Source organism: Sardina pilchardus, chromosome 14 (genome assembly GCF_963854185.1).
Source record: "Sardina pilchardus chromosome 14, fSarPil1.1, whole genome shotgun sequence".
Taxonomy (NCBI): Eukaryota; Metazoa; Chordata; class Actinopteri; order Clupeiformes; family Clupeidae; genus Sardina; species Sardina pilchardus.
Window position 1 is genome coordinate 15458719 of NC_085007.1, and position 15036 is coordinate 15473754.

Genomic DNA, 15036 nt, shown 5'->3' on the forward strand with positions numbered 1-15036 from the left:
AGCCCGCACCGTCGCCCGTCGCTTTCCGCAGAGCCTCGAAGTAGTCGGAGATGGTCCCAAACTGGGCCTGTGGGGGCAGACAGAGAGGGTCAGATGGATTATTGGAATGACAGGATTATTTTATGAATTGTACTAATGCTATTGTACTACTTTCAGTTCTGACTGCTTTGCAATATGAATACCCTTTGTCATGCCAATAAAGCACCTTGAATTTGAATCTGAATCTGGATGGAAAATGGCAGCCCTTCAGTGGAATAAAATAATAATTTAAAAAAGAGTTGCTTCCACCAAAATGTGGGGCGAAAAAACCCTTCTCATGATTCAGTGAATAAATGGGAGTATGTTTTGTTGTTTGTTTGTTAACTTTTGGCTCTAAAAAGTGTGACAAATTGAGAGATTACCTGACAGGGGGATGGAATGGCAGGAGAAATGATTCAGTTAATTAAGAATAAATGAAACTCCAGAAGGAAAAGGTAAAATGACAACTGAATTTCACATGGCAGACTTTCTTCTGCTGCGAGACGTGTTTAGCAGCCAACAGTACACTGCCATGAAGTGCTTTTGTGTTGGCTTTACTTTTATCAGCAAAAAAATGCTGCGCACCTAAAATGAAAGCTTTAAGTCTGAAAAGGTAATACACATTGAAAATGGATTTCTCACACCCAGTGTCCATTTTTTTAATGGGCTTAAGAGTCTTAACATGAAAATCCTGTCTCAAAGAAATAGAAGCAACCCTAAGAAGTGAGACATAGAAGCTAAGATAATCACAAACAATCTGTCTGATTCACAATGTCGCAATGATGAATTTGCAGACTTGAAAAGTGGTACAGTGATGTCTTAAATGTGATCATCTAGCAATTAAAAACACACAGAAAACTAAAGTGAATTTCTTCTCTGGCATGTCATGGGTCTTGTGAGTGACCCTTGACCTCTGGGAGAGAGTCATCCTCTGTGCTCATAATACTCCTGATCACAGACAGGGTTTTCATTGGCTGGCCCCAAAAATAGCTGGGCATATGGTCTCATGTGGCCTCATCAAAAGCCTGACCTCAAGTTTGTGAGGAATCTGTGGTCAGGCTTGGAAACTAGTGTGTCCATGCAGACGGCCAAACAAATACAGTGAATACCAGCACGGAACTGCTATTAAAAAATATAAACATCTCAATAAACAAGTCTGGTAGAAAATGCCACAGGAGGTTAATTAAAGAGGTTGAAAGTTGAAACACATGGTTGAGGTCAATGAAGTTAATTAAATAATGGATGCAGTCCTGACAATAATACACAATGTTGCTTCACAGCTGATTTTCAGGAGAGCCATTCTGTATTCATATCCCAATCATCAACAAATGTATGTTTTATATGTGTTCTAATATACAGTATGTGTTCTGAGTGATAAGTCACACAGATGTATGGAGAAGCGTGTCAGACCTTGACGTTAAGTTCAGGGTGAGAGTTCATGTAGTCAAAGAGCTTCTGGTAGTTCTGGAACTGCTGGTCCCACTCCAGAGCCTCTGTATAACGGAAGTCATCACCCAAAGGAGCCAGAACCACCTTGGACCGGAACAGCTTGGACTTCTTTCGGTACTGATCCAGCAACATTCGGGCTCTATGACACACACACACACACAGAAGGACATTTTACTTCCCGTTTAAATTCACTTAATTACACTCTCTCATTCATTCTCTCTTTCTCTCTCTCATTCATTCTCTCTCTCTCTCTCTCTCTATATATATATAGATCTATTGCCCATGTACATGTATGTGTGTGGGATTATATGTACACTGCATATTGAAAAATTCCAATAAGTCTTCAGCTCAGCGATTTAGTAGAAGACTCTAAAATAGCAATCCTATCTTTCTCATGATGCATATTTAATGTCTTTTAAACCTACAGAGGGAGGCCAAATCTATACAACCACAGAATCATTTTGAGAGTTACACAAGCATTTCACAGCGTTCTACAACAGGACAAGACGTAGCAGAATATAATGTTTCATGACCTAGATGTCAAACAACACTTACAAAAGCCTAAACAAAACTAAAGTACCAGTGGGACTGTAAGGGTACACGGTGGATTGTCCCTTTAGCCTTAAGTGCCTCGTTGCAGTCACACGATACAATTTATTGTGACTCTATCTGACCACCTCAGGCTCCACCTCTAGGCATCTCAGAGCAGAACTGCAGCTTCGTAACGCCGTTTTATCATGAGCTTTGATGATAGAAAAGTTGAAAAAAAAGAAAGACAAGTCTGCCTTTTTTTCTCTTTTTTTTCGCCGCTAGAGTCATTCAAATCCATTCTTCTTGTGCTGTTGTTCACTTCATCGGGTATTTCTTTTTATAACCGCTTGTGATGACGACGAGTCATTATCATCCTTTTCAAAATGCTTTGTTATGGAAACAACAGCACAGGGAAGACATAGGCAGTTATCAGACGAAAATTATACAAAGAGACAGTTCATCGTTACCTTCCACCCCCCACCCACCTAGCACCCACCCACCCTCCCCTTTCCCCACCATCTTAAAGTGCTGAATCTTCTTTCTCTGAAAAGAACTCTAAATGATATCTCCCATCAGCGTGAACTCTCTCTTGAGTTGTTATCTCCCTGCACAAACAATCCCATAAGTGGGAGCAATCATTATGTCTGCAATACACAATACAGTACACAGGCAATAAAACAGACTGCACTTCTGCAATGCTCTGGAGCAGAAAGAATCGATGACGATGAAGATGAGGACGATGAAGTTTTCATCAAAACTGTCCTCCGTAGAGGAAGATTGGGGCGGTGAGGGGCAGAGAGAAAAGGAAAGAAAATGAGACTGTGGAAAGCAAGAGAAAGAGATAAAGACGAGGGACAAAGAGGCACCAGTGTACCTCATGTTTTTAACACACATTCTGTCTGGTGTATTAAGAACGCACACACACACATTTGCATGGGCACCTGAGCATACGGGCATATGCAAATGTGTGTGTGTGAGTGTTTTTGCATGAATCTGCAGGCGTTAATGTGACTGCATGTCTGAGTGTATATGGACGTGTGCAAGGCAAGCGTACAGTACGTGTCTGCTTTCCTCCTTTATACTGCATACATTACACAATATACTTCTGATCCTTACCCAACACACAGCATACAAGGACGCCCCTGTATATCCACTATACTGTATACTGTATGTACAGATATGTATTAATGTATAAGTTATTATATGTATATATAGAACATATGCATATGTACATACACACACACACACGCCATACTATACACACATTGGCCGGGTTTCCCAGATTCGTTAAGAAGCTCTTAAAGGGATAGTTCGGGTTTTAAGACACGAAGTTATATGGGTTCCCTGTCAGCAACGTTGTGCATCAGCACTGACTTACCCCCCGACAGCGTCCTGTGAGCCGAGATCCAGCCGGTTTTTGATCGTTTTTGATGCTGAAGAAAGTAGTCCGGCAAGTTTCTGGGGTCACGAAAGTAAAGTGTTTTTCTTCTCAAAACCATATGCGTTGAAAAGAGTGATATATTTGCACCACAAAAACGTTGTCCAGCTGTCAGTAGCGCGCAGTGATAGGAATCGAGAAAAATAGTGCCAAGATAACGAGGTTTGAATTTTTCCTGGACAACGTTTTTGTGGTGCAAATATATCACTCTTTTGAACACGTATGGTTTTGAGAAGAAAAACACTATACTTTCGTGACCCCAGAAACTTGCCGGACTAGTTTCTTCAGCATCAAAAACCGGCTGGATCTCGGCTCACAGGACGCTGTCGGGGGGTAAGTCATTGCTGATGCACAACGTTGCTGACAGGGAACCCATATAACTTTGTGTCTTAAAACCCGAACTATCCCTTTAAGTGCTAACGTTCTTAGAACGTTCTTAGAGCGCTCCCAAGAAGTTCTTAGCACTTAAGGGCTTCTGAACGAATCTGGAAAACCCCGCCATTAACGGTATGCACTGTATATCTATCGGACATGATCACCTGTCGTGGACGTTGCTGTCAGTGATGGCCTGGGGAGGGACTCTCCAGGGGCAGCTGACGCGGCCGCCCGGGAGCCTCTTGAAGTCGAACTGGCAGCAGGTCTTGGGGTCGGGGCCGCAGGTGTGGGGCACGTCGTAGCTGTAGAAGGGCATCATGTGGCACAGGATATCCGTGCTGGCATCGTGGTCTACAAACAGACGGACACCCAGACGGTCATTTTAGTGACGCTCGCTAGCTAGCATCGGAAGCAGAAAAAAAAGGATTTAGAAGTGGAGTTCATCAATTCTGGCAGAATGTTAAGAGTCGGGAGTCGGGAGTCAAGAGTCAGGAGTCAGGAGAGAGGTAATAGCATGTACCTACAGTGAATGATTTCAATGAAATCTCAAATTTGGTGGTCGCTAGCTCATTGCCTGAAAAAAAAAAAAATACCCTAATGTGGGCCAACGTAATGTTCCCAATTAACTTTTGAAATGACCAGGAACCTAGCGAAGTTCACTTGCAAGGTTAATTTTGACTCATTTTCACAAACCAAGAGAGCAGATCGGATAAAGAGGCTTTCCTTTAGCGCCTGAAGGTCAGCCAGAAGAGAGTTGGAGGGGGGGGGGGGGTAAGAAAAAAAGAGAAGCAGGCGGGGGAAAAAAAAGACGCCCAAACCCGAGTGAAAGCGGTCCAATTTGATCGACGACAAATCATTTCAACTCAAGGTCACCTTCCCTGCTCTTGCAAACGAATATCGACACATGCGAGACGTGGCGTCGCCGACACCGGCTGGCCCAACAAACTAAACGAGAAAGAGAGAGAGAGAGAGAGAGAGAGAGAGAGAGAGAGAGCGAACACACAGAAGAACAGCAGCAGTAGCAGCAGTGACAGCAGCAGCAGCAGCAGCAGCAGCCGCAGCAGCCTCCCTCCTGAGTTAGTGTTTGTGCATTCCCAATGGCTCACGCCGGCACAATGGACAGCAGCGGCGCTAGTTTGTCACCTTAAGTGTCTCGGAGCACTCAGGGGGGACTAGCTCAAGAGCCGAGTTTGGAAACAGAGGTACAGGCCAGGCAGTCGGCCGCTCAGCCTATTTTCGGGGGGCTGATGTATGTGCCCGCATCCCGGCGGGACCATAATTAGGTCTGGAACTGGCCAGAGCGCGAGCCGGCCCAAGGCAAGCCAAATGAGCGGTAATCACTTTTTTAACGGAGCGATGGAAAAGGGGTCCACGTCCGGTGTCCAGGGTGCATTTTTGTCATTTTTTTTTTCCGGGGTGTTTGTCAGCGAGACAGACACACTGGGCGCAAGGCTATACCGGCGTGCTTCATTACGGCCGACTCGGGGGAACGGGGGAACGGGGGGGTGGGGGAACGGGGTGGGGGGCACAGGCAAGGCGAAGCGGACGTTTCCCGCTGCTTTGTTTGTTGCCTTAAGATAAGCTGGCTGGCTTCCCAAGCCGAGAGGAATGCTTGTGTTTTTTCCCACCAAATAGTCCATTTGTTAAACCACTTCTTCTCAGTCTTTCTAGCTCCACATCCTCCTCTTCCACAGACACATGGGAGAGGAAATACATTCATCTTCAGCTTCATTACGCACACACATACACGCACAGACACACACAGACACACACACACACACACAGACAGACACACAGACACACACACAGAGAGGCAGGCTGGCACATGAATGCATAGATTTGGAAGAAGGATCTGGATTATACCATTCAAAACCAAATAGAATGGAACAGTTCTTACAAAACGGACAAATCAGCTCTGATGAGGCCTGATGGAACGGCACGGCACTCAAACGGCAAATCCATCCAAATCACCAAACAAGCTCGATGCTCACACACTGGCACCGCACCGCAGCTGAATGGACCAAAAAAGGGTGCTATTTTCCCCCCAACATCAAATCAGTATTACACTGCCATAAATTAGCCATGCTGAGCACATTGCGAACAACTGGCCGCTGATTGAGAAAATTGCCGAAACAGAGAGAGAAACGGAGGTCTGGCCAGCGCTCATCTGTCCGCGTGCGAGTTTCACCTTTTGTCCGAGGCAGCAGCAGGTTCTCTCGGCTGTCTCGTTAGCGAGACCAATCCCTGTGGCCTCGGTGAAGAATGGGCCCCGGTGGCAAAGGCCCAAATACATATCTGCCGTGCCCACTGCCCAGGGCCAGGGCTCCGCTTGTGCTCTTCGTGCCAGAGACAGAGAAGATGGAGAGAGAAAAAAAAGAAAAAAAAAGCCAGACAGAGACCAGGCTGTGGCACTGCCATCCGCATTTGTGCCATCCGCTGGTTCACCGACTGGGGCAAAAGTTCTGCCCACAATCGTCTACCAGCGAACAAGGACAAGTGAGCAACAACCCCTCAAGCTGCTGGCAGCGGCAGAAGGGCACGGGGCCATTAACTAATGACAATCTATCCGATTACGAGACGCTAAAAAATTATCCAGCCACACATGGGTCACTGTGGTGCCTGGCGTGGAAATCAATGAGCGCTGTGCCAGTTTGGGGAGTCGGTATGACAGTGGGGGATGGGGGGGGGTTGCACATCTGTGGGGGGATGGGGATGAGGGTGGGGGATTCACGAACCAGAGGGACCATGGATGAGAAAAGACCTCTACCCCCCCCCCCCACACACACACACTTCTTCCCTTCTGTACCGATCCTCGTGACAGACCTTGGTCTGTTGGCTGAAAAAGAAATTCAGAGCTTTATCACAAACACACATGCACGCTCACACTCACACCACAGATGGGATGGAGACGGGACGGGGGGAGGGGGGTGGGGAGCGGACAGAGGGGTTATCCTCGCCTGACCCCTAAACTCAGTTTTCCCTTCGCCTCAGTGCGGCCGCGTGTTTGGAAATCGATTGCTATAAAAGAAGAAGGGGGGAGAAAACTGGACGGGGCCAGTCAGTGGTGACTGAGCACAGGCGGTGGAGGGCCAGCAGAATAGAGCAGGCATGGAGCAGCCCTTTGAAGTCTCGCCGCAGTGGAAGAGACATTTCGGTGTTTTTCAGGAACGCTGTTGTGCAATGCCCCGAGGCACTGAGATAGTGTTTGCATTTGAGTCTAGACGGAATATACATATGTTTTTTTTTCACCAAACGAAGTAGACATTTACAAAAGGAATCCCTTTCAACAGCTAATTGCTAATGCTTGTCAAATACAAAGCTGTAAAAAGGCAAATAAATCTAACAAATCTGGATTTTCAGTGTACTACAAAGAAATAAAGAGATATCAGAGACGAAGGAATAGAAAAGAGAGAGAAAGAAAGAGAGGGAAAGAGAAAAAGAAAAAAGAAAGAAAGAAAGAAAGAAAGAAAGAAAGAAAGTCCTCAGAGGTCAGCCTCACCCCAATTTTGCCTCCAGAAGAACTCCAGGGTCTTGTGGCTGGCGAAGTGCTTCTTGACCGAGTAGTGGACCCTCTGGATGAGCATGTTGGAGAACCCTGCCTGCTTCAGCAGGTAGGCCTGGGTGGGAGAGTGGCCGAACGGGTCTATGGCCCAGCCCGTCTTGGGCTTCACACCTGTTGGTTCCAAAGAGAAGGCAGACAATGAATCAATCGTTTATACGTCTGCATTTTAAAGATGCAAATTACTCCCAAACAGTTTATTGCAAATTGAAAATTGACGGCATACAAAATGAGCATTCATTTATGCTATACAGATAAACAAAAACTCCTATAAAGTTGAACTGAAATAGCACTCTAGCCTAAGATACGAGGTTTTGCCCAACGTTGACTTGTTTTCGAGATTTTTGTGGGTTTTGACACTCTTGAAGTTGCAGTGTCACCTCTGTCATTCAGTCCTGTCAAACTCCGGCAATGTATTATTCAGATACGGCCAGAGACAGAAACCAGAAAAGGTCTGGCTCCTCACACCACACCGTCTTCTCGTACCTCATACTGGAGAGGTTGACATTCAGCCGGGCCTCAGCATTAGACACAATCTGCATTCCGCATCCACTGACATATAGACACGCATGTCCTTGGGCTGTCCTTTGGGGCGTCCGCGACACTGACACACGGCTACACAGCAGAATGCCACGGCGCCCAAAAGGCTTCGCTGAAGTAAAGCACTCGCAGGGACAAAAGACTGCCGGGCGCCAAGTCCCTTTTCATCCACCACGCTCCCCAATTTATTACTGGCAAATACTCGCAGTCCTCCCTCCTGGAACTGGTCCAGGGTCAGCGTCGCCAAAACCACCGGGACCTCGGGGAGGAGAAAACTGAGCCGGCGCTGCATGGTGCACGAGGAGTCTCTCCTCTTCATTCGCTCATTTTGCCTCATCCACCCCCCAGTGGACTCCAAGAGGTCGTTAGAGCTTTAACGGACCAGTCAGTCAGGTCACACGACTCTTGAGGAGAGCCAGACAGGGAGATAGACAAGTGAGATCGAGAGAAAGAAGGGAGAGAGAAACAGAGAGATAGAGAGAAACAGAGAGAGAGAGAGCGCAAGAGAGAGGAAGAGGAAGAAGAAGAAGAAGAGAGACAAGTCAGGTCAATCAAATGGATAGTCTGGTTACGGAGAGGGTCAAATGAATGAGAAGAGAGAGAGAGAGAGAGAGAGAGAGAGAGAGAGAGAGGTGGAGACAGAAGCCCTTTGCATCTGTACCTCGTGGCCTCATTATTACCACTGTATCCCAGCTCTATTAATAACACAAGAGCAGGAAGCTCCACAGCCCAACAGCCTCAGGTGTAACTAAAGAATCCCCATTTACAGACATTACACCGATGAGCTCTAATCCTATTGTGGATTCAGTTTTATTACACTGTGAAATGAACCTGGGATTTGAACTTGGCAATGGGCTCTTCCGCATTATATTAGCCATCGGGCAGTTGAGTTGGAGATGCACACAAAATGGCCCCCGGTAATGGCTCTCCGGGCCAAAACGATGCAGGCTAACCCATTGGGGGGGGGGGGGGGGGGGGGAGAGAAATTGCTTAACCATATTGCCTCTACAAAACACTAATGTGGAGCTATGCAATATTAATTCAGTTCCATGCTGATGGATGATGGCGCAGGTGGAATCTGTGCCTACAGTACAGGCTCCGATGGCCTCCGATGGGGTTCACCGTGTGGTTAAGACTGGAGTCGAGTGCAACTGCAGAGGGGGAATACGCAGTCTCCTCCGAGGCACTATTCCATGCATCTTACTGAAGTCATGGAAGCAGGCAGAGGTACGTGTGCCTTAAGAGTAACTTAAAGGGACACTTCACCGATTAACATTAAGCTTTGTATCTTTAGAAAACCAGTCATGTTTTTGAATGGTCGTGCATCATTCCCTCAGTTTGCCTGGAGATGGGAGAAATACGGATTTCAATGTTGGACTTCCTGCTTTCAATGATGTAAAAATCATCATTTTACATCATTGAAAGCAGGAAGTCCTATTCATGGGTTTCATTGAAATCCGTATTTCTCCCATCTCAAGGCAAACTGAGGGAATGATGCACGACCATTCAAAAACATGACTGGTTTTCTAAAGATACAAAGCTTAATGCTACTCAGTAAAGTGTCCCTTTAACAACATCTGTTATTGGTTTAGAGAGAGAGAGAGAGAGAGAAGGGTCAGGGAATAGTTCACCATTTCACCCAAGCCGATTGATTATTGCCACAATAAAGTCCAGTCGTGCTGTGCTGTAGAAGATAAACCTGTTTGTTCACGGTGCGTTTCCTGAAGACTGGTTGCGGCACAACAGTTTTCACCATTTCATTACGATTCACATGATCTGTCCATCTCTAGAATCTTTCAACAGGCAACGCCATTTTTTTTCTTCACTATTATCATGCAAACAACGGTGCCAGGCACCTGCGATTAGAAACCAGTGCCCATGTTTATGAGTCATTCCACAACTTCCACTTCTTTTGCCAGGGTTAGCTGGCACGCCACAGGCTGAGGGAGGGCAGCAAAATCTGCTGTTGGCTCAGCTGTCGGGAAATCGAACTCCATTTGGCTTCGGTCTGGGGGGGGGGGGAGGGAGGGGGGGTTAGGGTGGGGGGGGGTTAGGGTGGGGGTGGGGTAGAGGATGGAGGGGAGATATTTGCCTACCCAAATGCCTCTCCAGCCACTGATGTCCCTCCAGGAGCTGGTCGATCAGGGCGAAGTAGTGCGTGTTGGCCTCGTCGGGCATCACCCAGCCCCCGCTGGCAATCTCCAGTTGGCCGCGCTCAATCAACCTGTGAACAGCAAGCGCCCACACACACACACACACACACACACAGACAAATTTGTAAGCACACACTTACACAAGCACAAATTTATAAACACACACACATGCACACACACACACAAACACACACACACACACACACACACATTTATAAACACACACACACACACACACACAGACACACACGAACAGATGCTCAATCACAAACCAACAATACATACACAGAAAGCCACAAACACACACAGAAACAGACACACAAACATATACAAACATCCTGAATGTTTGCATCAAGTTATTGACATTTTGGTTGCAATTGTTATGTAAACAATCCACATCTCCCACAATTTGCCACTGACCCTCATATATACGGTCACATACAAACATGCATTACTTGGGTCTGGAAGAGGAAAAAAGGAACCAAAAATAGGCACTGGCATGAAAAGTACAGACCGAAAAAGCATGTGCTTTCACTGAAACAGACAAAGAATGTGCCATCTTTGAAGCCTGAGGCAATAATATGCTCACCCGATCCACTTCAACTGTCCCAATTAAAAACACATAACTATTTTGTCAAACACTGATCGACTGGAGAACTGTTTTTCTCCTCCAATCCTCCAACACATTCAAACCAGTTTCCGAAAGACACTTAACCGGAAGGTATGAGTTAATTTAACAGCGGACGGAAGGCCTGTCGGTTTCCGCTGCGAGGCCCACTAAACACATTACCGTCCAGCAGGGTCTAAATCAAACACCTGTGGTCGGAGGAAGGCCCATCTCTTATTAGGACAGGAAAGCTGCTGGTGCTGCTGCTGCTGTTGCTGTGGGCGATGACTCAGCAGTTTTCCTTTCCGACATCGGGGCATTTTTCAATGGAGGCCTTCCAGGATGAAAACCTCTGGAGGACTTGTGATTGGAGAGGTGGGGTGAGGTGGGAAAAGGTAGAGCCAGCGCGCAGGAAACGGAGCGCGTCGACGCAGCAGTTTCTCCTCGATCGAGACACGGAATCGCTCTTTTATTTCCCGGCTGGGGAACGTAACATTTACCCCCCCACCCAATAAAAATCAATCAGGGAGTTAGCTCATAATTCGATTAGAGGAGTAGTGTCCACCACTGCTCTCCAGAGTATGCGCATATTAAAATGTGATGTTCGCTTATCCTCTCAATATAACAATTAAACCTTGAACTGTTCTAAAAGGAATTGCTTGAAGTATATTGCATATTGTAGGCCATTAGCGTTTTGCTTGTTGAACCTTGAAAGACTCCACAAGAAGCACCCATACAGGAGTCATGCCATACATTTCAGTAATGTTATAACATCCCCAGGTACTTTTGTAAAGTCTGCAAAGTTTTTAAGTGGAAAACACTTAGCTTTAGCTAATTTTTCTAGCGTTCTCTGATAACCCTACAAGAATTGCTATTGGCGGCCCAATGGGTTTTTTTTTTTAACACACACACACACACACACACACACACACACACACACACACACACACACACACACACACACACACACACACACACACACACATATATATATTAGGGGAGGAGGGGGGCTTTTAATGTCTTTAATCAGATAGAATTCAGGAAAAAGAGTGACAGAAAACAAGCGGGAGAGAGAGATGGGACTGGGAAATGATACTGGATGGATTCGACCCCGTGATCATGTGGACCCAAATATGGAATGGGTGCTGTAACCAGTTGTGCCCCAGTGCCCCACTGGGCGGCCCAATGTTAACAGAGGAAGGATCCTAATAAATAAGAGCAGATACCATGCACTTTTCTACTGCCCACGGTGCCTTTACACGGAAGGAATGGAACAGTCCTGGTAGTCCCACAACTGGCATATCCTATTTCAAAACCAGCCAGAAAAACTGGCTTATGACTGTAGACTGTTGACTTCATAGAGTGAAGAAAAAACCTGTCACATCATCTCTTGACTCATTTATGATCCTCACTTCACTTTCAGTGTTATCCATGCATTCACTAATCAGCGGCTCACAATTCATTAGTTGACTCACGATAGTATATTGTTAGGTATTATACAAGGGTCAGTAATAATTCAACAGGCCTACTTGAGGACTCTGCCAACACACAGTATAGCATATTCATGTTGCTGGGTTCCTGACTATTGCTGTTTGGACATCTTCCCTTTGATATTGAGCAAAAATCCTGTGGTTGTCCCACAACATTGTTTAAAACACTGTCACCTGTATCATTGCGCAACAATTTTTCTTGAGAGCTTCGATGACCATCTATCTATCCATCTATCATCACACACACACACACACACACACACACACACACACACACACACACACACACACACACACACACACACACACACACACACACACACACACACACACACACACACACACACACACACACACACACACACACACACACACACACACACACACACACACACACACACACACACACTGTTCTGCAACAGTTCAGGTAGGGCGGGCGGGGTGGCAAATCTCCAATTCTCTCAACAGAGTACGCAGGGAGATGTTATCGCACCAGTCGGACTGAGTCACATACAGTATTGTTAAGAGACGAGACAAAACAGGCCCGAGAGAAGGATAGATCAGGAGAGAACGAGAGAAATCAAGCACAAGCACATCGATATTGGCAATCAAATGAAATAGCCGCATCTTCGGCACATTTGCATGTTTACCCCCTTTACAAATCCATCACTTGAAAGCCTCATCTGATTCTGAGGAGAAGAGAGAGTTCCGTCTAATTTTCAACTGGCACTATCTGCGATACAGATGCATAAAAAGGATGGCATAAGGTGGCGAGGTGACTGTGCAAATTTCAATTTTCCCCGAGATGTGCCGCGTGGATATTCAAGCATAAACAATTTAATTTATTTCCAAGCTTCAGCACCATAGATGGCAGTGAGAAATTGAATCATTATCCTAGACCTTGGATTTGCTGATATAAAATAAAACTGCTTATAAAAAAAAAAACTCTTAGAAGATTGGGGGGTGGGGGGGGAGAGAATATTCAATTCAAGCCACCTTGGCAAATACAACACAGAGAATAGCCTGAGAAAGAATGGAACCAGAGCTGGCTTTGAACTCTCTTTACCCATCAAATCAATAGTGACTAAATATTGTTCTCACATCTTGTGCTCCCCCCCCCCCCCCCCCCCACACACACACACACACACTCCCATGGCTGCTTAGCAGAGCTCCTAATTGAAATTCTAACCTGCAGCAGAAATGTTTATTGCATTTCATATGCTGTGTGTGTGTGTGTGTGTGTGTGTGTGTGTGTGTGTGTGTGTGTGTGTGTGTGTGTGTGTTTTCCCAAGGCTGGCACAGTGGCTCATCCAAGCAAACATAGCCAAAGCGGAACATTTGTGACACTCCCTCCACACACATACACACACACACACAGGCAAATGCCCTGCACCATCCTCTCTTCCTTGCTTTAACGCCTCAGCCCCAATTCAAAAGCAAATAAAACCGCTCAGAGGTCCAAGCAGTGAGCAAGCCCCAGGCCGGGGAGGGGGGGGCTACATCACTGATGATATGAATCTCGTGACCCCTTCCATATGGGTCACATATAACTTGCTAAAGCAGTCTGAATCAATTAACTCCCTCTCAGGACAAGGAATCAATGTTTGTTTTCTGCTGCAAAGCCTCACACCATGACGGAGGCATTCCTTTTCAGGCTACAGTTAGCATTCAGTGGCGTAATGTTGGGTTAATTAAACCCAAGAAGGACTCCACTTCTAATTTCGCTGCATTCTAATTTTTTTGGGATAATCCTACATAAACTGGTCCCCTGGAGCAGTATGGGAGGAGTGTGCGTTGGCTGGGGGGATTGGGGTTGCCTAGTTATTTGGGGGGGTTTGGGGAGGTCTTGGGCTTTAATTAAACTGGGAATGAACGTGCTGTGGAGATCTTTAGCACATCCACGCCGTAGCAGCATACTCATCCTGCTTTACTCCAAAAAAAAGGCCCACGTCAACAACGGCATTAATGAATCCATAAATTATGGTGATTAATTTGGCTACCAATGAAATACCACTGAACACAACCCCCCCAGCCCACCCCCCAAAAGCCCCCCTGCTGGCTCCTGAAGCAAAGATAAAAAATAAAACAAACAAACAAAAGAAAAAAGAAAAAAAGAAGACACACTTTTTCACGGCATCCCGTTTCTGGTCGTCGATGTTGTCCCACCACTTGGAGAAGTAGGAGATCTCGGACCAGAAGAACTTCCTGCGGGCGTCCTCATAGAGCTTCACCACCATGTTGTTGAGGATGTGCTGTGTCTGGTCGCGATAGTAATCATCAAAGGTCTTCAGCCAGCCTGAAATAAATATACACAACAACAACAACATCAGAAGTGCGCTTGGGGATTTCACCGTATTAATTAACGTGTATGTGTGCGTGTGCGTGTGTGTGTGCGCGTGCGTGTCTGTATGTGTGTACATGTGTGTGTTTGTGTTTCTGTATGTGTGTGTGTGTGTGTGTGTGTGTGTGTGTGTGTGTACCAAATGAATGGAATGGAAAGTGAGTGAATGGAGCTTTTCTGTATAGCAGCACATTCATACATCGTTTCATTTTTTTTATCCAAACAGTGATGGCTTTGCTCTGGACTTATTTCAGATATGTCACTCTCAGATGTAGTCCAATTTCAACTTGTAAGTCAGACCATTACAAACATAAAGGATTGCATTAGCATAATTGCTAAGACCAGTTTGAATGAATGAATGAATGAATGAATAAGCCACCCAGTGAGTGAGTCAGTGAAGATACTGGTTTCATTGTAACTCCGACCAATGGCTCTTCAAGGCCAGTGTCTCATCAGTAAAGTGATGGAGATCACTGGGGACAATAGTCTGGCTATCACCATACTAAGCCCAATCTTTTATGATTGAACATTAGTC

The 15036-nt window shown here is 46.0% G+C and overlaps 1 protein-coding gene across 2 annotated transcripts in view; it reads right to left on the minus strand.

Moving 5' to 3' along the window:
• Positions 1 to 15036, minus strand: part of man2a1 (mannosidase, alpha, class 2A, member 1) — a 55216-nt gene that overhangs the window by 30299 nt on the left and 9881 nt on the right. For both annotated transcript variants that reach the window (XM_062554431.1, XM_062554430.1), the window contains exons 4-9: positions 14285 to 14456; positions 10007 to 10134; positions 7311 to 7484; positions 3976 to 4162; positions 1429 to 1606; positions 1 to 67 (exon numbers count right to left, since the gene is read on the minus strand). The exon at positions 1 to 67 is cut by the window's left edge and continues 130 nt beyond it. In XM_062554431.1, coding sequence (XP_062410415.1) covers positions 1 to 67; positions 1429 to 1606; positions 3976 to 4162; positions 7311 to 7484; positions 10007 to 10134; positions 14285 to 14456 — 906 coding nt within the window. The remainder of the gene's footprint in view (positions 68 to 1428; positions 1607 to 3975; positions 4163 to 7310; positions 7485 to 10006; positions 10135 to 14284; positions 14457 to 15036) is intronic.